The sequence below is a fragment of the Leucopleurus acutus genome (genome assembly GCF_964270905.1).
Source record: "Leucopleurus acutus genome assembly, chromosome: 6".
Classification (NCBI taxonomy): domain Eukaryota; kingdom Metazoa; phylum Chordata; class Mammalia; order Artiodactyla; family Delphinidae; genus Leucopleurus; species Leucopleurus acutus.
The window spans coordinates 60867445-60889285 of record NC_139149.1 but is presented as its reverse complement, the minus strand read 5'-3'; the positions used below and the strand labels follow the sequence as shown (position 1 = coordinate 60889285).

At 46.1% G+C, this 21841-nt stretch overlaps 1 protein-coding gene across 1 annotated transcript; it reads left to right on the top strand.

Annotated features, from left to right (window-relative positions):
* Positions 1-239: 239 nt before the first annotated feature.
* On the top strand, positions 240-15335 carry CHRNA1 (cholinergic receptor nicotinic alpha 1 subunit; the record flags this gene model as incomplete). Its single annotated transcript, XM_082841719.1, has 9 exons — positions 240-282; positions 5754-5899; positions 6003-6047; positions 7107-7216; positions 9864-10059; positions 10555-10792; positions 13221-13444; positions 14608-14847; positions 15155-15335. The coding sequence occupies 9 exons, from the start codon at positions 240-242 to the stop codon at positions 15284-15286; spliced, it is 1374 nt and encodes a 457-aa protein (XP_082697845.1). The 3' UTR covers positions 15287-15335.
* Positions 15336-21841: the final 6506 nt, after the last annotated feature.

Here is a 21841-nt window from a genome sequence, read left to right as displayed (position 1 = left end):
GAAAACACAGTGCAGTTCACCCTCAACTTGTCAAAGTTCCAGCAGTTGTGTAAAGTGTCTGCCCTGCAATAACGTAAGGACCTCAGCCCCGGGCTCCAGGGCTCCGGGCAGCCCAGCTGTCACTGCCACAAACAGGTGGTGTAAACGATAGCTTGGTTCAGCTCACTCACTTGCCAAACCCTCCAGCAGCTGAGTGTCCAGCCAGAGAGCGGCCCAGACGAACACCCCACCACCAGCCCATGGAGCCCCGGCCACTGCTGCTGTTCCTTGGCCTCTGCTCAGGTAAGTGCCAGGGCTGCTCCTTTGAGGCTAAAGCACTAGAAGCCCCCGAACCAGAGTCTTGCTTCTCTGATGGGAACACAGAATGGCAGGACTTCACCAGCCCCAGGCTGCTCTGTCCGTTTCTCACCGATGTTGGCTTGATTGGGTTTGTGGATAGAGTTTTAGTTGGGTTATCCAATTAAAATAGGAGCTGCCTGGTCAAAAGCTACAGAGGAGACATGCAATCTCTCTTTCCTTCAGTGCCTGCATCTTAGTAAATCCGTATGATCTGATTCAGCACCTCTTCTACCATCCCGGAGCTACTATCGTAGTTGAACAAATATAGGAACATAGAAGGGTGACTTATAATCACAAGCAGTATGGTTAACAAGTCTTTTTATGGCTCTAGGAGAATTCTGAAAATGAAGAGGATAGATTGACAGCTCCATGTGCTGGAGGGAGAAACCTTTTCATAACTGTAACTAAACTCTCTCCATGAGAGACGAAATATTTTGTAATTTTTTTAACTTCTGAAGCTAAAAAAAAATTCATATGAATGCATTACGGCCTACTTTTTTTTTTTAAAAGGACACTACTATATGTAGGTTTGGGTTTGAATTGAAACCATAAAACCTTGCACAGCCCTTGACCTGCGTTCAGTTCTGGAATGTGTCACAACACAGCAGCTGAAAAGCTATCCTGAATCCCAAACTTCCGGTCGAGGGAAATAGATGTTTGCTGACTGCTTCATATAAAAGTTTACTGGTGATATCATCTCAACTGAGAAACAAGGCGACTGACATTCTGTGATTTCTCTTCTCTAATACTGCTCTGACAAACACAGGTCTTCTGGGCAAGAGAGGTGAAGAGCTGTATTATAAATGGTTTTCAATAGCAGAGTTGAACAAATAGCCTAAACTCTGATAAACTATATCCTCTGGGATTTGGACTCGATCCAACCAAAGCTGGCTTGGTGGTAATGGTGATGGTGGGGTGTGTGTGTGTGTTTGCAAACACTACACTGAATGGAAATTCTTAAGTGATATGTTTGTATATAAAAATCCTTCAGAGATCTTTTAGGACACCAAAGATCTCCAAAAATGCAAGTTTAGCTCTTTTTTGAAGTATGTGATGTGTATTTAGATCAAACCTAGAGTTTGCTGGTGTCAATTCACACAGATAGTTAACAGAAATTTAGAGCAAGACGAGGCAATCCAACATCTTCAAATTTATATTATAGGGAAACTGAGGCTAAAAGACATGAACTGACCTTCCCAAAGTCACTTCATGTACAAACTTTGGAATGTGATCAGACTCCATTTTTTTATGTGCATGGTCAGAAAACACAGCCTGAAATTGAAAAGGTAGCAAGAAACACAGCACCAAGTTGAGATAAGAATTACCCCAGGTGACTATTAACAGGACAGAATTCCTTTTGTCCAACCCACCAAGGTGTTCCCCACATAAAAATACAGATTGGACTAGTATGGGACAAAAGAACACTTTAAAATTGTGGCTGGGTTCCCCTACTTAGATTCAGTCCTTTGGGGGCAAAAGTGAGGGACACTTTTTCCCGTGTTAGCGTAACACATAATGATCTCTGTTCTATTTTTATAGCACGTTCATTATAACCTTTCCTCTCCCCCAGCTCAGGAATCCCAAGCACTTCATTACCACCTTTCTTATGGCATATTACTTTCCAGCTTGTTTACAGTTATTTATGTAAATGGAAAATATCAATGTCCATGAAGGAAGGAAGACAGGATCTGTATCAGATTCATGTTGGAAAACCTCAAAGCTACTCAAACAATGCTTTGCACACAGCAAATGTTCAACGAATATGTGAATGAATTAACGTTACCACCATCTGAATAGGGATGACCAGCATGATTTGGCTGAAAAGGGAGACTCTGACATTACGTATGTGTTTGTCTGTGTTTGTTAATTTACATCCTGCCTTTTAAAAGAAAGTATTTACTGTGATTTATTGAATCCGTGAAGAGATGGTCCAATTCTCCAGACCATACTGGAGTTGGGAACAGAATCCTAGAATTCTGAGTTCAGGTCCTATAAGTTTTCTATCACTCTACCCTGCTTTGGGGAGGAAAAAAGAAAAGAATACCAACGAATATGGTCTAAGAAATGGAGACCTCCTTGGAAATTCCTTAGAAGTTCATTACGAAAGGCACAAGGTCCCTTGGCCTTGGCGAGGGTGCAGAGGAAGAAGTGAGTATCCCTGGAACCCCCACCGTGCCTGGCTCCCCAGTGGTCCCTACTCCCTAGCAGAACTTAGGGTTGGCCTGCATAGTTTTCCTGTCACAGAACGCTGAGCATCTGCTCTCTCTGTTGCTTTCTAGTATGTTCTTCCTGTCAAACTGGAATAAACGGTCACTTAAAAATAAGCAGCCCAAGGTAACACCAAAGCGATAACCTCAAACCCAGTGGCCAAGGCACTCAGTGATCCACCCCAGTCCCCCACTGCTCCCACAGTGGGCTAGGTGGGCCCCAAGATAGACAAGGTGTGGAGGACAGAGGACAGCTGCATCCCAGGGGCTCAGTGGGGCACCTGCAAAACCTGGGTCTTTGGACAACATGCTGCTCTAAGGGTCCTCAAATGCAGGTAGTTTGGGGGAGATGCCACATGAAAGCTCTGCACAGACCCTTTTAGGTTCAGAAAATTTGGGAAACTAGAAATGAAGAGGTTGGCTAGGTAAGGCATTCAGTATATAGAGTCCAGGAAGGTCATAATAAAGATATCTGAGCTATACTGAAACCTTCAAAAATCCGAATGGACATGATACATTGGCCTTTAGGGAGGTGGTGAAGAGCACAGGCCCTCTCGTCAGACGGCCTCCACTTATAATCCCACCTCTAACTAGCTGGGAGCCATGAATACATGACTCAGCTCTCCAGACCTCAGTTTTCCCATCTGTGAAGTAGGAGTAAAGACTGACCTCATAGGATTTTTATAAGGATTCAGTAAGGTAATACAAATACAGGACCTTTAATAAAGCTCTACAGGTTAATTAAAACACATACTTTCGGGAGCATGAACATGTTTCAATTCATTCCGTAACATTGGTTGTTTCAAACTGATATAAAGTTCTGGATGAGAAATAGTGGTTGAGAGCATGGGCTCTGGGTGTCAATCCTGGCTCCACCATTTATGAAATCTGGGCCTCAATTTCCTCATCTGTAAAGTGAGGACAATTATAGTACATACCACACCCAGTTATGAGGATTGAAAGACTTGGTACATATAAAGCACACAGAAGAAAGTCTGGCACAAAACAAGTTGGGTGTGTTAGTTATTATGTTGATCAATAAAGATAGAAAACAGAATTACTTTTTACTTAATAATTATTTTGTTGGCAAACGCTTCCAAACTTAGGATCGAAGGAGAAAAAAAACACAACCAATCACCTGCCTTAGCGGTGATCGGTTAACACAACTGGGAAAAAAGGGAAAGCATTTCACTTGTTTCATTTTTAAAGTTGTCTTGGCCCAGGGAAAAAGTGTAGTTTCAGCAACAACCTGCGGAAAGGGGAGATCTGGTTACACGAATCCGGACAAACGGATTGTGTGTCTACTTCCTCTCCCAGCCCTGAACAGGCAACCTCCAGACCACAGCAGGCTTGAGTTACAGAGATCTTTCATAAGGAACTTGTTGGAATTTGGAACACATTTTCTCATAGGAATAATGGCACATGTAGCTGTACAGTTTCCAGCACATTCATAACATTAAAAGTGAGTACAGGAGCACGGCACAGAATGACCGGCTCTAACTTCAGCTCTGCCCTAGCCGCATGACCTCAGACAAGTCAGCTCAGAATCTCAGGCGAGAATGTCTGCCTGCCTGCCTGCTGGTAAGGAGCACATCACGCTGGACACACAAAGCCTGTGGGCTCTGAGAATACTGGATGATACTGCCCTCCATCCCGAAGGAAAACGTAGTAAAGATTCCTTGGAATCATTCATGCTCCAAATAGGAGCCCCAAACCCAGGTCAGCAGAACATGTGGTTTTCACTCTTAGCAACTTAATTGGGACATGGGCCCATCAGCAGTGATTATTTTTTTTATTTTTCAAATTATGGAAAAATACTTAAGTATGTAAGATTTACCATGGTAAAATACACATGACATAAAATCTCCATTTTAAGGTACACAATCCAGTGGCACTAGGTACGTTCACAATGTTACGCAAGCATCACCACTAATTCCAGAACTTTTTCATCACCCTAGAAGGAAACCCTGGGCCCATTAGCAGTCACTCCCAGTCCCCAGTCCCCACAGTCCCTAGTAACCACTAACCTACTCTCTGTTCTACGGATTGACCTATTCTGAATATTTCATATACATGAAATCATACAATATGTGCCCTTTTTTGTCTGACTTCTATCCCTTAGCATAATGTTTTCAGGAGTCATTCATGCTGTAGCATGTATCAGAACTTCATCCCTTTTCATGGCTGAATAATATTCTACTGCATAGATATACCACAACTTGTTTATCCATTGATGGACATGTGGGTTGTTTCTACCGTATCGCTATTGTAAATATTGCTATGAATATTCATGTACAGATTTTTTGTTTGCTTTGGGGGTTTCTTAGTTTGTATTTTTTCTTTTTTAAATTGAAGTATAGCTGATTTACAATACTGTGTTAGTTTCAAGTGTACAGCACAGTGATTCAGTCATATATATATGTATGTATATTCCTTTACAGATTCTTTTCCTTTAGAGAATATTGAGTGTAATGCCCAGTAGGTCCTTGTTGGTTATCTATTTTATATATAGTAGCGTGTATACGTTAATCCCAACCTCCTAATTTATACACCCCCCACCCCATGTACAAATCTTTGCATGACCAGTTCGTTTGTGGATATACCCAGGAATGGCATTGCTAGGTCATATGGTAGCTCTGTGTATAACTTGTGTGAGAAACCACCAAACTGCTTTCCACAGCAGCTACACCATTTACCTCTCACCAGCAACGTATGAGGATTCCAGTTTCTCTGTAACCTCACCAATATTTGTCAATTTTAATTTTGTTAATTATGGAATAACATCTTAGTGGGTGTGAATCAGCATCAATTTTGGGCTGTTCATAGCATCATGAGCTCTGAGGCCAGCCAATCTGAGATTTCATTGCATCATGACCAGATTCTGAAATACCAAGACCGACTTTGTGTGGACCTTTCTTCTTGTGTGTGCATGTTCCTAGCAAACTTGATGCAGACAGATGCTGGATGAAGGAATGTCATCTGTCCAAAGTACAAGTGCATGATAATCTGGCATGCCCCACTGGGAAGGGACCACATTGGCAGCTGCACTTGGAAAGGAATTCAAGGCAATAATAGCTGCATCAGGGAGCCCTTCAACAAGGGGGCCTGCGTGCCTTCTATGAGTCGGCCACACCTCAGTTACTCACGTTAGTGTGTGTAGAGGGTGGGAGCAGACTCTGACAGTGAGTGTGTTGTTTGCTGTCTCAGCTGGCCTCGTCCTGGGCTCCGAACATGAGACCCGCCTGGTGGCAAAGCTATTTGAAAACTACAACAGCGTAGTACGGCCCGTGGAAGACCACCGCAAGGCCGTGGAGGTGACGGTGGGCCTGCAGCTGATACAGCTCATCAATGTGGTGAGACAAGAGAGCTCCAGGCTCTCCACACCTCCCACCCCGGACCATCCTCCCCTGGCTCCCCTCTTGTCCTCCTAAAGATGGGGCCTTATCTTTTTTGCAGGATGAAGTAAATCAGATCGTGACAACCAATGTTCGTCTGAAACAGGTAACTCAGCTAGATAATTGCATTCATGTTGTTTTTATTCACCCTGAAATTTAACATGGGCCCAGAGGGAATCAATTTAGGTAACAGGGATATGTACCAAAATGTTAAAAGTAGGTATTTTGGGGTAATGGGGCTGTGGATCATGTTTTGGTGTTTATTTTTTATTGTACTTTGTGCTGTTTCTGTGTGTATTAATTTGCTAGGACTCCTGGAACAAAGTCACAACCTGGACAGCTTAAACAACAGAAACTTATTGTCTCACAGTTTTTGAGGTCAGAAGTCCAAAATTAAGGTGTTGGCAGAACTGGTTCCTTCTGAAGTTTGTGAGGGAGAACCTGCTCCAGGCCTCTCTCCTTTGCTCAGAATTCGTTGTCTTCATGTTCACATGACTTTATTCCTGAATATGTATCTGTCTTCAAATGTCCCTATCTTATAAGGACACCAGTCATATTGGATTAGGGCCCACCTTAATGACTTCACTTTAACTTAATTACCTCTGTAAAGACCCTAACTCCAAATAAGGTCACATTCTTGGGGGTTTAGAACTTCATATTAATTTGGGGGAGACAATTCAACATTGTGTTATCCAAATTTGCTGCATTGGGTATATGTTACTTTCATAATGTAGAAGAAAAAATAATACTTTTTAAAAATATGATGTTGCCTGCTTGAGGAAAACATTCCCAATAGGGTCATTCTCCTTTCCTAAGGTGGGCAGTGTACCTGGTAGATCTGCTACCACTTGGTGGCGTTACTTGGGCTACCTTTGTTTTCTCACCTGTAAAATGGGGTCAATAATCACTCCTACCTCATGGGAACATTGTGAGGACTAAATGATGAATGTGGGTAAAATGCTTACAACAGTGCCTGCATGTACTCAGTGCTCTGTGTTGGCTCTTACTTGTTACTAAGGGGAAAACTGAATTCTGAATCAAACCCTTCTTACTGGAACACAATTTCTGTCCATACCTGAATTACCATGCTCATCAGAGCTCTTGATAAGCCTAGATTTTAAAAATATTTTTAGTTTTTTAATCGACTAAGTGTCTTCATTTCTAGCAATGGGTGGATTACAACTTAAAATGGAACCCAGACGACTATGGTGGCGTGAAAAAAATTCACATTCCATCGGAAAAGATCTGGCACCCGGACCTAGTTCTTTATAACAAGTAAGCAAAACAGACAGGATTAGAAGGCGGACATTACGGGGGCAGGTGGAGCCCAAGTGCCCTAACGGAAGGGCTGCCACTCTTGGCATGTGTCTCACCACTGTTCACATTAAATAACCCTTAAAAACCAAGAGCCAAGTTGACATGCTAGGGGTGCCATATGGTGTCTCGTGTTATGAATAGAAACAATTATCAGAGCCAAATTGAAACAGGGCTGCAGGGTGGGGGACATTTAATCCCTGAGAGCTCCTGTAGGGTATATGGCAACTATCCAAGGAACCCAAACATCATATAATTGAGTTCCTTGGAATTAAATGTCCTTCCGACCAATAGGTCTGAACCTCCTGGGGTTGTTATTCATCACATCCTCACAGCATCCCAAGATGCCGCGTGCTGCTGATGGCCTGGGATGCCTATGTAGCCCATCCACTGGGCTCTGTGACAGACTGCATGTTGTGAAATTATAATGTGATTCAAGACACTCCAATTTAATGACACGTTCATTATCATACGCCCTTCATTTGTCAGGGAATGTTCATTGCAAAGAGCATCCTTCCCAGGCAGGAGCATTCAACACTGGCCTAGAGGATTTGTGGTCTGACATTCTATAGCACGTGTCTGGAGCGAGCAGGCTGTGCGTTCTAGCAGACTCACCAGGCAAGGTGGCCAGGGCTAGTGAGCAGAAATGATACCTTTTAAGACGACCCTCCCCAACTTTGATATTTTATTACATATTTTCCAATCCGACCTGGGATTCAAACTTGAGTCAAAGTACACAATCATTTGTGTAAACTTTTGGACAAGTATGCCCATAGGACAGAGTGTCTATCTCTCAGAGTTAAGTTTCTCTTTCACTTAGAATCTGAGGGAAGCAATTAAAATCCTCAGGTCCTTCTGATAAGCTCACTCAGAAAGACCCTCATGGGGGAAAGAATCCTGTTTCACCTGCTTCGAAGGAGAGACATAGACCATCCTTTCCCTCTGCTCTGTTGGGAGGGTCTCAAGCTGCATAGTTTTCTGGATAGAGCCTCTTCTCAGTCCCAAGGAAAAATTAATGAGAAGAAAATCTCTTGATTTATGAAGTGAGGCACAATATATACCACATGTCCCTGAAAGCCCAGCAAGGAAGACCCCGCCCACTTTTCAGCACCTATTATACCGTCCTGCCCTCTGCCAAGGCCCTGGGGCACAGGCTGTTCTGGAATGAGCAGACCACCCACCGAACAAGACCTGCAGAAATAGTTTATTTTTTTAGCATCTACCATGTTGCCTTTTTTAATGAGAAATTATTGCCAACATTTGAAAATTGGGAAATACATTAAAATCTGAATTTTTAACTTCTCTAGAAAAATCCAACTTTCAAAAATATGGCAACTTTGGGGCTTCCCTGGTGGCGCAGTGGTTGAGAGTCCGCCTGCCGTTGCAGGGGACGCGGGTTCGTGCCCTGGTCCGGGAAGATCCCACATGCCGCGGAGCGGCTGGGCCCATGAGCCATGGCCGCTGAGCCTGCGCGTCCGGAGCCTGTGCTCCGCAACGGCAGAGGCCGCAACAGTGAGAGGCCCACGTACCGCAAAAAAAAAAAAAAAAAAAAAAAAAAAAAAAATGGCGACTTTGGATTAAAAGTCTTGATTCCCAGCTTCCAAGGAAGAATCCAATATCAGGCAACATGGAGCCTTCGCTCCCACGCAGACACCATGGCAGAGCTGAGTGGTACCTTCCTCAGGGGAGAGAGGGTCTCTCCCCACGCCAGGCTCAACCCTCCCTCCTTCCTTGCCTGCCTGGCCCTGGAGGCATCTGAGTTTGTGACCCCACCCCACTGCGGTCTGAATAGTTCTTTAAAGGTAACAGACCCCTTCTTTAACGTGCTTGTCACCGTAATGAACCACTAGACGTGTTTTTCTTTAAAATTCCTGGGTTTTTTCTCAATTAACTTTCAAAGTATATCAGAGAAGGGATACATGGAGATTAACATCACAAATACTACTGAGGACTGGGAAGAAGACTCTGGGACGCAGTGAATCCACGTCACCTGTTATTCCTTTAAAACTGTAGATTCTCAGGTTCATCCCTAGATATCCTGATTCAGCACTCAGATGGTGCTCAGGAATCTATACTTTGTTTTACTTTATTTTTTATTGAAGTGTAGTTGATTTATAATATTGTGTTAGTTGTAGGTATAGAGCATAGTGATTCAGATTTTTTGCAGATTCTATTCCATTATAGGTTATTACAAGATATTGAATATAATTCCCTGTGCTATACACTAAATCCTTGTTGCTTATCTATTTTAAGTATAGTAGTTTGTATCCGTTAATCCCATACTCCTAATTTGTCCCTCTCCCCCCTTCTCCCCTTTGGTAACCATAAGTTTGTTTTCTGTATCTGGGAGTCTGTTTTTGTTCTGTAAAGATTCACTTGTATTATTTTTTAGATTCAGGAATCTATATTTTAAACAAGCACCCCAGTGATCTTTATTATCAGACAAATTTGAAAAACATTGCCACAGATAAAAAGCGATGCAGTGCAAAAGAGAGCTTCTATAATTAGCACCTGAATAATTAACAACTGTCTCCCGTTAGCATCCCCAAGCAGAATTGAAGGCTCATCTGTCACTTGGATCCCTGTTCCTCTTTTATCCCAATTGTAGTGCAGATGGCGACTTTGCCATTGTCAAGTTCACCAAAGTGCTCCTGGACTACACTGGCCACATCACGTGGACACCTCCCGCCATCTTTAAAAGCTACTGTGAGATCATCGTCACCCACTTTCCCTTTGACGAACAGAACTGCAGCATGAAGCTGGGCACCTGGACCTACGACGGATCCGTGGTGGCCATCAACCCGGTGGGTGGTGACCTACTGTGAGGAGGTTGGATGCAGGAAAAGCGTGATTCAGGTCTCCAACTCTGCCCCTCCATTAGCATAGACTCTCAGCACCCATTCGAACTTTGGGGATTGTCTAGTTTGATGGTTCTCAATTGGTTGGGAAGGTTCTTGATGCACTGCATAAGAGAACCACCTGGGGCTTAAATAATTCTCTATGCCCAGGCTCAGGCCCAAGAATTCTTATTTAATCAGACTGGGGTGGAGCTAGGGCACCAATATATTTTAAAGCTCCCAAGTGACTTGAATGTATAGTCAACATGGAGAATCCCAATAGTCCAAACCCCCTTATTTTACAGGAAAGGAACCTAAGACCCCAAAGCGAAGGTGACCCAGGGTCCCTCCTGGGTATGTGACAGTGCTGGGATCAGTTGCCTTGTCACAGCTGATTAGGAAACCCTCCCCCTCCTCAGGGCGATGAGGCTGGGAATTCAAAGTTTCATTCCATCTTCTCAGGAAAGCGACCAGCCAGACCTAAGCAACTTCATGGAGAGTGGGGAATGGGTGATCAAGGAGTCCCGGGGCTGGAAGCACTGGGTGTTCTACGCCTGCTGCCCCTCCACCCCCTACCTGGACATCACCTACCACTTTGTCATGCAGCGCCTGCCCCTCTACTTCATCGTCAACGTCATCATTCCCTGCCTGCTCTTCTCCTTCTTAACCGGCCTGGTGTTCTACCTGCCCACAGACTCAGGTGGGTGCACTTGCCGTGGCAGCAGCTGCTGACCCTGATGGATCTCGGGCTACTATTTTGGGGGAGGCCAGAAATAACCACGGCTAATAAACAAATACAGGCAGACAGACCCAAACCATCATCTCTGGGAGGATGCGTGTACTGACTGGCCATGTGCAGTGGTGAAATTCCAGCTGGGGCAGACTACAGAGCAGGCAGAGAGCTGAATGGGACTCCGAAGATGCGCATACACAGCTCAGTCTGGTTAAGTGAATAACCACCAGCATCTATTTGCTGAATACCTGCTGTGTGCCCCGAAGGGTGCTGGGTAAGGCGTGTATCACAGGCACTACCGATGCCTCATACCCCATGAAGTCACTTGCTGTACGTGATTACTCAGGTCTTGCCTCCTTTGCCCACGGCTTGCCCCTTGAAAATAGCTTTTGTGTATCTATTCTCCAGATGGCAGTATCTTTACACACAACCCCATACTTCCCAAGTGGCAATTCTTTCTCCCATATCAGCCTGGACGACTTACTTACCTCCTACTGAGTAATCACATCTGTGACATAATTTCACCAGACACCAACAATCTACAGAAAAGGGGGAAAGGGAACACATATGCCTGCAAGCAAGTCACTGCTCTTAAATGATTTACGGCAGACAAGCAGGGAAAAAAGAAAGATGGTAAGGTGGTCCTCAAACTTATGACAGATAACAATTTTATCAAAAGGCCAAAAAAACAAAAAACCCCGCAAAAGTCTAAATCCAACTCTCCAACAAGAAAAAAAAAAAAAGTACACATTCACTCACTCAACATGTACCGTTTAAACAACTGTTATAAGACAGGGATAAGGTAGAGAACAAGGCAGAATGTTCCCCACAGAACATATGTTCTAGGGATTGTACTCATTCTTAAACAAATCATCACAAACAAATATCTTTTCACCTTTCCAATCAAATGAAGCTTCTTAAAGTGAAGCTAGAACACTCTAGGCAGGGCCATATGGAAACTAATCAGAGTTTCTATAAATATTAAATGATTTATGCTTGAAAAGCATTTAGAACAGTGAGACTGCTTGATAACTGTTAGCTATCGTTATTATCATTCATCAAGAAATTGGATGTACCTTGATCAATATTGGATATTTGTAATTCTGTTTTCTTTTTTACTTTTGAAGACTTTCCTACCCACCAGAAACGGACAATTTCTTGTTTGCATCCACTCTGGGTCCTGTGTATATTCCTAGCATCTGGACACATCCAGAATGGGGAAAGCTCCACACTGGAAAGCAGGACCACACGAGGGGTTTCCCAGGACACAAACGCCAAGACCAGCCCAAGGAAAGTCCCTCCCAAAGGCTCTCTACTGCATCTGAGCTGGTCAATCCCCACAAAAATATTCCAGTGCCACCCAGCCCCTGGCTTTCTTGTTTCCTTGTCCAACCAAGACACCATCCGGGAATTGTTCACCCTGAAAGCGTAGGGCCTGGAGAAAAGATTCAGGGGAAGGGGAATCCCTCATCCCTTAGTATGAAAAACAAAAAAAGTCAAAACAAGAAAAAAACCCCAATCATCCCCTTCGATGAAGATGAGAAAGCGAGTGGTGTGAAATCATGGATGTTGTCCTTTCCCGGCTTGGGTCTTACAGCTTTTTTTTGCTCCCACAATGAGAAAAAGATACACGGACTTCTGGGCTGCCCATCATCTGCTGGGTAACAAGTAGGCCAGGCTGCAGTTCAGTTCTGTGAGGTTTAAGACATTCCGCTGCGGACGGAAAAACTGCCATCTGGGGTCTCGATTACCACCCAGAACCTCTCTGCATTCCCTGAGTTCCGCCAAGAAACGGAATGCTGGGCAAGAGGTGAAGTAGCATCCCCTGCTTGGCAGCCTCTAATGGAAATGCCTGCCACTTGCCATCACCAGCACAGTTAAGGTGCCAAGGTCTCACAGGAAATTCTGCAGAAAAAATTCCCCACAACGAGACCTTGAGAACATGCCGGTCACATTCCTCTCACCCTTGGGTTTTGGTGGTGTGCTTGTTTGCTAGGGCTGCCTTCACCAAGGACCACAGACTGGTGGCTTAAGCAACAGAGATTTATTTTCCCACAGTGCTGGAGGCTGGAAGTCCAAGATCAAGGCGTCAGCAGGGTTGGTTTCCTCTGAGGCCTCTCTCCTGGGCTTGCAGATGGCTGTCTTCAGCCTGGGTCCTCACATGGCCTTTCCTCTGTGTGTGTCTGTGTCTTAATCTCCTTTTCTGATAAGGACACCAGTCATACTGGATGAGGGCCCACCCTAAGACCTCATTTTAATTGAATTACGTCGTTAAAGGCCTATCTCCAAAACAGTCCCTGAGGTGCCGGGGCTTAGTGTTTCAACACATAAATTTGGGCGGAAGAACAATTTATCCCATAACAGGTGGGTTGTGTTTGTTTCTTCTTTTGTCCAGGAGAGAAGATGACTCTGAGCATCTCTGTCCTGCTGTCCTTAACCGTGTTCCTTCTGGTCATTGTGGAGCTGATCCCTTCCACCTCCAGTGCGGTGCCCTTGATTGGGAAGTACATGCTGTTCACCATGGTGTTTGTCATCGCATCCATCATCATCACCGTCATCGTCATCAACACACACCACCGCTCCCCCAGCACCCACGTCATGCCCGAGTGGGTGCGGAAGGTGAGTGAGCAAGGCCCCTGCACACTTTGCCCAGGGCTGCCCCTCCCTCAAGGCATCCGCAGGTCTACTCTTCTGTGTGGCCAGTGGCCTCCTAGGTAACCCTTGTGGGCACTTAGGAACGGAAAGTCCTTTCTGGGCTGTAGGGGTTTTGGGGAAGGAACTTTCTTTGGCTTCTTGCTGGCTATAAATAACTCAAGCAACCGGCCCAGGGAGATAAGAAAACCAGAATTAACAAAGCACATTCCAAACTCAGCCTTAAAGAATCTCTGATTAGAGAAGATGAATAAATCACTATCCTTTTATTCAAATGCTGTGAAATCTTGAGATGTCTGTTTTTATGTCTTCCAGTTTGTGAACAGACTGCTTATTTTTTTGCTGGTAGAATCATCTGCTGAGACTAGAATAAGGGCTAGAAATTGGGAGTGGGGGTAGGGAGGGGGCTTGATGAGAGATTGTCAAAAAGTTTTAGTGAGGAACTTGGTCTCCAATATTTACATTACTGAATTTTAAAATGTGTTAACATTTCCAATATGTTGGTTCTTTTATACATCTTCGCAGAGACACTAACATCCAGTCTTTTGTGCACAATGCAAAAGATTTGTTATGAATTGACAGAGAAACTACCGCTTGCAATGTATTCTTTTGGGAGGAGAGACAGTCCCTGCTTCTCTAAAGGCCAAGTGACTCCTGGCAATACCTATATGTTGCATTTCTTCAGGAACAAGAAACAGAAGAAAACAGTCTAGCTGTTTTGTGGGGCAGGAAGCTTATATATATATTTTTTTAACGGGAGGGGCCCTTTCTTTACCCTTTTGATCATGAGGACACAGGCCTTGAAAGAAGTGGGTGCCTACAGGGGGTCTGGAAGTTTAAGCTTCATTGGTTTCTTGAGTCAGTAGCTGCACACAGGCTCCCTCCAGTGGCAAGCTGCTGGCATTACAGAATCATCTCTGTTAGCCTTAGTAATTTGACGGGTCACAGGATACAGATGGGCAAGCTTTGAGAAAATCTAGTAGAGTCCTTTTGTTTTAGGGACAAAGAGGCTGAGGCCCAGAGAAGCTGAATAATTCGCCTAAGGTCACATTGCTTATGCAAAATCAGAGTTTGATGCTTGCCCTGCTGACAATAATTCCCATACGTGGACTTTTTTTATTTTGTTATAGGTTTTTATCGACACTATCCCAAATATCATGTTCTTCTCCACGATGAAAAGACCATCCAGAGAAAAACAAGACAAAAAAATTTTTACAGAAGACATTGATATTTCTGACATTTCTGGGAAGCCGGGACCTCCACCCATGGGTTTCCACTCTCCCCTGATCAAACATCCCGAGGTGAAAAGTGCCATTGAGGGCATCAAATACATCGCAGAGACCATGAAGTCAGACCAGGAGTCCAATAACGTAAGCTCTGTGGCTTGAGATCTGCACCTCTTGTTTAAATGGTCAAATGCTCGAGTACAGAGGGATGGGTTTGGCTTGATGGGAAGGTTGGCGTTCAAGGGGCAGCTACTGATGTAAGATGTGCCCAGTGATCCCCTAGGCCATCTTAGCAAGTCATCATATTGTGAATAACCTATTTAAAAAATAAAGATCATAATGCCAGTGGAGGGATGATCAACAGACTGAAGGGCCCCTAGATGATGGATAGCACGAACATCGTGAGTCCATGATCGTCTTACGGAAATTCTAACATATTCCTCTCTCCCAGGCGGCCGAGGAATGGAAGTATGTTGCAATGGTGATGGACCACATTCTCCTCGGAGTCTTCATGCTCGTCTGCATCATCGGAACGCTGGCTGTGTTTGCAGGTCGGCTCATTGAATTAAATCAGCAAGGATGAGCAGAAAGCTGAGCTGAACCTCAGCGCCAGGGAAATTCGTCTACTTGGATACATGCTCACTTATCAAACATTTAATTTTCTGTATTTATTATTTGTGACAGAAGTTTCTGTTTACATAAGGTTATGGCCTCAAAGTGTCTTCACATTGCTTCTCCCTTCACTCCTGCTGTGGCTGCCGGGAGAATGAACCCTTTGCAGTAAATGAATCTGGATTGCTACATGAAGCGTTCGTTTCCAACAGTGTCCAGAAGAATTTTGCCCAGGATAACTGAGCTTTTCTGTTAGTTTTTTAAATTTTACGCAGAGTCTATCCTTTGCTTAAAAAGGATAGTTTTGTACCTTCTACAAAAGCCCCATCTACCAGTCCCAAAAAGATGAAACCTTTGACTTGGAGAGAAAGAAAGCAGTAGAAAGACAATAGGACAATTCTAGAGTGGCCACCACAATGCAAACGGCCTCAAAAACTCATGCTTTAAAGTAGGTTCCTAGAACTTGGAGGCGAGGGAAGGCCTTCCCAGTCTAATACAGCACCTGAGCTTGATGCTTGGGGCTTGAGGGAAAAGAGGTCCTAACCTGTGTTGAGCGTGGGCCCAGGCACTGTGGGAAGGGGCTCGCAGTCATGTTATTTATCCTCAGAACTCTCATGACTGTCCCTGTTTTACAAATGCAGAAACTGAACTTGAGGGAGGTTAAGTTCACGGCCCAAAATAACAAGGAGAACTGACATTTGAACCTAGACCTTGTAGGTTCAAAGCAGCTCTGCGCTGGGCCAGTTCATCTGCTCACTTGCTCTTTGGATCAACTCTGGCTCCGTCTGGGCCATTCTGCAACTCTGGTCAGTGTTTCTGAGAGGTTCAGTCCTAGTGTCAGCCATCTTTCTGCCTTCCCAATTAAACCACCTGCCTTTTCCCCCAGTCCTTACCCCACTCCTGTTTGGGGTTCTAGTTCTATAAATGAAATCCGAAATATGTGCACATAACATCATCATTTCTGCAATTCTGGACAAGGAGAGAAAATTATTTCCTTTCTCCACAGCAACCTATAAGCCACAAGGCAGTTCACCCCAGAACTAGAATATGTGCAGCCCTGGGCTCAGTAATGACCATCAGATCCCCAGAACACATCCGATCCACATCAGTACCAGGGAGAACGGGGAATGGCAGTGCCAGGCAGCCCGTCTGAATGCAGGTGGGTTCGAGCTACATCTCCATGGGACTCCCCATCACACACCCGTGGCAGGACTGAGTGCCTTCATTTAAGAGTAAACTAAAGGGAAAAAGCTTTGGCAGTTCCTCAAAAAGCAAAACGTAGATGGGAGGGAGGCGCAAGAGGGAGGGGATATGGGGATATACGTGTGCATATAGCTGATTCACTTTGTTATACAGCAGAAACTAACACAACATTGTAAAGCGACTATACTCCAACAAAGATGTTAAAAAACAAAAGCTGAATGTAGAATTGTCATATGATCCACCAATTCCACTCCTAGGTATACACCCAAAAGAACTGAAAGCAGGGACTTGAACAGATAGTTGGACACCAAAGTTCACTGCAGGATTATTCACAATAGCCGAATGGTGGAAACCACCCAAATGTCCATCAATAGATAAACAAAATGTGGTGTGTGTGTGTGTGTATATATATATATACACACACACATACATACATATACATACATTTATAATGAATTATTCAACCTTAAAGAGGAATGAAATTTTGATAAATGCTACAATACAGATCACCCTTGAAAACATTATGCTCAGTAAATAAGCCAGATGCAAAAGGACAAATATTATATGACTCCACTTATAGAAGGTACCTAGAGTAGCCAAATTCATTAGACAGAAAATAGAATAGAGGCTACCAAGCTCTGGGGAAGGGGAGAGTTATTGCTTAATGGGTAGCGCTTCAGCCTGAGATGATGAAGAAGTTCCGGAAATGGACAGTTCTGATGGTTGTACAACACTGTGAATGTACTTAACGCCACTGATTGAATGGTTAAACATGGTTAAGATAGTAAATTTTATGTGTATTTAACCATAATTCAAAATAAAATAAAAATGAAAAAAGATGGCCAGTTTCACATTCTGTATATTTTACTTCAATTAGCCAAAAAAGAGAGAGGGAGAGAGATTCAGCACCTAAGTCTGCTGCTTGCCTAACGTATCACAGTCCCCCAGGACTCACTATGGATTCAGAGGAGGAACTTAAAAATCATGTTGTCCATTCTAAGGACAAGGAAACTGAGGCTCAGAGACGTGACCTCCCTCAGGTCACAGAGCTAGTTAGTGACAAGCCAGGTCTCAACTCCTGCCCTCATGCTGTTTTCTTTACATCAAATAGCCCATTTCTCCCCTAAAAGTGAGGCCCTCCAACATGTTCCCTGCTCACCACCTGTCTGGGAAGCCAGCAGGGTGGCCCTGAGTGGGTACAACAATGTCACAGTGTGAAGCTCCATCAGCCCCTAAATACCTGTTGCATCAATCTGTCACCAGGTCAAGGACTTTCACCTTTGGAATCTCTTCCCTTCATTAAGGGCTGATCTCCTGATGAAATGGGAGGGGAGGCTGGGATCTGTCTCCCCCTGCCACCTAGAGGTGAGCGCCCAGCCCTGTCCTGCCCCATGTGGCTTTATTGATGAGTGTGTCTGGGTAAAGGGGTGACTTCTTGGGAAATAAGGAGCATCCTCAAACTGGAACAAGACGGGTAAGTTTTCCTGGGGGATGGGGATTACAGACCGAAAAATGGAAGCAGAAATTATTCAGAGCTCGAATCCCTAAGTTATTTTTTTTTCTTTTCTGGTTGTCAGAACTGGGGTTTTATCAAATTGGAAATTGTATTAACAATCAAACAAATCACATGGGGAGACGTTTCGAGGCTGAGGTGGGAGGTATTTGGTTTTGCTCCAATCACTGTGGACCACGATGCCATCGTGTTCACCCTGGGGGGAGGGGCGCGAGGCAGAGGAGCGCAGGCGGCTGCCTCTTTCCTCGCTGCCCGAGGTCTCTCCTCACACTCCAACAGTTGGGTCTTGCTTTGAAGCCTGAGTTCCCTTGCTCCTAGCTTTCAACCCACCATTTTCAAAGTCATTTCTCCCACTGCTACTGCTCGAGTCCTAGCCCTGCTCCAGTTCTTCAGCGACCAAAGCCACTGCAGTCTCTCTCCTTCACCTGAGTGCTTCATCTCTTGCTCCCCCAAATCACCTGTCACTGGCTCTAGCTGCCAATCACTGTGACCCATGGTCTCCACTTCTGCCTGAGTTCTACCTCTGCCGTTGCTTTAATTCTCAACCACTACTGTCCAAGTCCTTCCCACCACCCCTGTCCAGGTCTGTGCTGACTGCTCCGTGAGGACACTTGCACTCTGCTGCCTGAGTTCTCCAATTGCTCCAGCCCACGGTCGGTCTCAGTGCTCTGCCTGATCTCTTCTCCCTGTTCCCACCTGCCAGTGTACCCTGCCCCCGCTGCTGGACCATCCAATCTATCCTTTCGACTCACACCCTCACCCCCGCAGGGGCTGTCACTACTGCTGCTGCAGAAGCTAGGCTTGTCATCCTTTCCTCAGACTCAGATGTTGTATGCTCGGAAGAGCCAGGCGAGGAGGGGGTGGGCAGGAGCAGGGCTGCCCCGGGGGGTGCACACGCGTACCTGGGGGCCGCAGGGCCCAAGCCCGCCCTCAGGAGAATCTCCCACGAGTCAGCTGCTTGGGTCTCCACTGCCGAGGGCAGGGGGCTCCGGCCTCACGTGGGTTCTGGTTTGTTGAGGTCAGCTCAACCTCCTGGGAGCAGCTGGACCATCTCTGCATCTTCGAGGATAACGGAGTGTGGAGTGGGGCGTGGCCCTCAGAGTTTTCAGACCAGAGCTGCAGTTTCCAACCCTCCTGACTCTCCACTTCTCTAAGTAGGTTCCAGGTACAAGGCAACTGAGGCATTTGGTGCTGGGGTGTGGTCAGGCCCTGACTGAGGCAGGCGTAGGCAGCTCCTCTGCGCACCAGGTGGGCACTGGAGCTGCGATGTGGCAGAGCAGGTGCGGCACGGTGTGGCCCCACCTTGTGCAACCTGGTGACTGCCACACAGGACTTCTGCACCCTGGATGCCTCCCCAGGACGGCTGCCGGGTGCAGGGCTGTTTGGCCCAGCTCATCTTGCAGGCCCAGGCCACAAGCCTAGGAGGAGATCCAGGAAGGGCTCCTGCTGATGAATCACCACCAAGTGCAGTGCCAGGTCCCCCTCCTCCATGATGTAGCCAAAGATGAGGGGCACCCATGACAGCCCCCAGCTGCCCAGTGCCAGTTCTCCCAGGGGCACTGAGTCTGGACCCAGAGAGTCCAGGCAGTGTCACACCATTCATCCACACCCTCAGCTTTCCCCAGGCATGCTACCTGCCTTGGCCCCGCTGTAAGTCTTCTTTTGGACTGGTGGTCTCACTGAGGAGGGTGCCTAGGGAAGTGGGGAGGACCAGTGTCTCAGTTTCCTAAGGCTGCCATAACAAAATGCCACAAACTGGGTGGCCTGAAACAACAGAAAGTTATTCTCTTACAGTTCTGGAGGCCTGCTATGGACTGAATTGTGTGTCCCTCCCGCAAATTCAGATGTTGAAGCCCTAACCCCCAGTGTGATGATATTTGAAGATGGGGCTTTGGGGAGTTCAGGTTTAGATGAGGTCATGAAAATGGGGCCCTCATAATGGGATTAGTGCCCTTTTAAGGAGAGACACCAGAGCGCTTGCTGTCTGTCATTCTCTCTGCCATGTGAGGCCACAGTGAAAAGGCAGCAGTTGGCAAGCCAGGAGGAAGGCCCTCACCAGAACCCAACCATGCCGGCACCCTGAGCTCAGACTTCCAATCTCCAGAACCGTGATAAAATTAATTTCTGTTGTTTAAGCCACCCAGTCTGTTGTGCCTTGTTAGGACAGCCGGGGCTAAGACAAGGCCAGAAGTCCAAAATCAAGGTGTTGACAGGCTGGTTCCCTCTGGAGGCTCTGAGGGGGAATGGCCTCCACGCCTCACTCCTAGCTTGTAGTGGCTGCCGCAACCTGTGTCGTTCGGCGGCTTGTGCCAGCATAACTACAATCTCTGTGTCTGTCTTCAATAACCTTCCCCTCTGCCTGTGTTGCCTCCTTTTATGTCTCATAAAAACACCTGTCACTGGATTTAGGGTGGGCCTAAAAGATGATCTGATCACAAGATCCTCAACTCAGTTACATCTACAAAGACCCTATTTCTAAAGAATGTCACATTCACAGATAGCAGAGGTTAGGACCTTTTGGGACCCCTGTTCAACCCACTACAAGCACTAACCAAGAAGCCACGTGGGAGAGAGTAGCCATGAGCAAACGAGAGATCCTTCCAAGAAGCCCCAGAGGGAGCCAGGAGTGGAGAGAGCATGCTGAGCTCAGCTCCTGCAATCTCTCAAACCAGACTCAGAATATCACCCCTGCACCCTCAGCCCACCACCCCTCCCCGACCCCAACCTAGAGAGAATGAAGCAGCTGAGGGCTTCCCTGGTGGCGCAGTGGTTGAGAGTCCGCCTGCTGATGCAGGGGACACGGGTTCGTGCCCCAGCCCAGGAAGATCCCACGTGCCGCGGAGCGGCTGGGCCCATGAGCCATGGCCGCTGAGCCTGCGCGTCCGGAGCCTGTGCTCCGCAATGGGAGAGGCCACAACGGTGAGAGGCCCGCGTACCGCAAAAAAAAAAAAAAAAAAAGGCAGCTGAGCCAACTCATGGTTTCCTCCTCCCTCTGTGGCCGGAGGATAGCCCAGTGGTCATCTCAAATGCCCAGGGAGAGAGCTGAGCCTGTAACCTCCAGCCTCTCTCCACCCCCAAAGTGTCAAGATGCCAGCACCTGGAGGAGCTTTATAAACACACAGGAAGCACTGGGAAGAGGCCCTGCCAGAGGCCAGAGCCCTAAATCAGGTCAGTGCCACCTACGGGGCCAGGAGCGCCAGGACTCCTCTGGCCAGGGCAGGCCTGGTGGCAGAGCCTCCTTCTGACGGCCTTTGGCAGCTCAGTCAGCAAGAGGCACAAGACCTGATGCAGGGCAGGGAGGCCCGTTGGTGAAAGGAGGGAGGCTGCAGGCTTCAATGATAATCCTTTTCGTGGGCATGAAGCTTTACAGCCCACAAAACAGTCTCACTTCTTCTATCCACTCAGTCCTCACCGTACCCTGCGGGTAGTGGTTGCTGTTATCATTGTTCGCATTGGACACGTGAGGAAACTGAGGCTCAGGGAGGAGAGTGTCAGAAGGGTCTCAGCAAATAAAAAGCTGCTGAGCTGCTGCACAGCAATGGAAACCATCAACAAAATGAAAAGGCCGCCTACTGAATTGGAGAAAACATGTGCGAATCGTGTGTCTGAAAAGGGGGTAATATCCCCAAAATATAAAGAGTTCATATAACTCAATAGCAAAAAACAATCTGATTTGAAAATGGGCAGAGGACCTGAATAGACATCTTTCCAAAGAAGGCATACTGATGGTCAACAGGAAAAGATGCTCAATCACTAATCATCAGGGAAATACGAATCAAAACCACAGTGAGGCATCACCTCACACCTGTC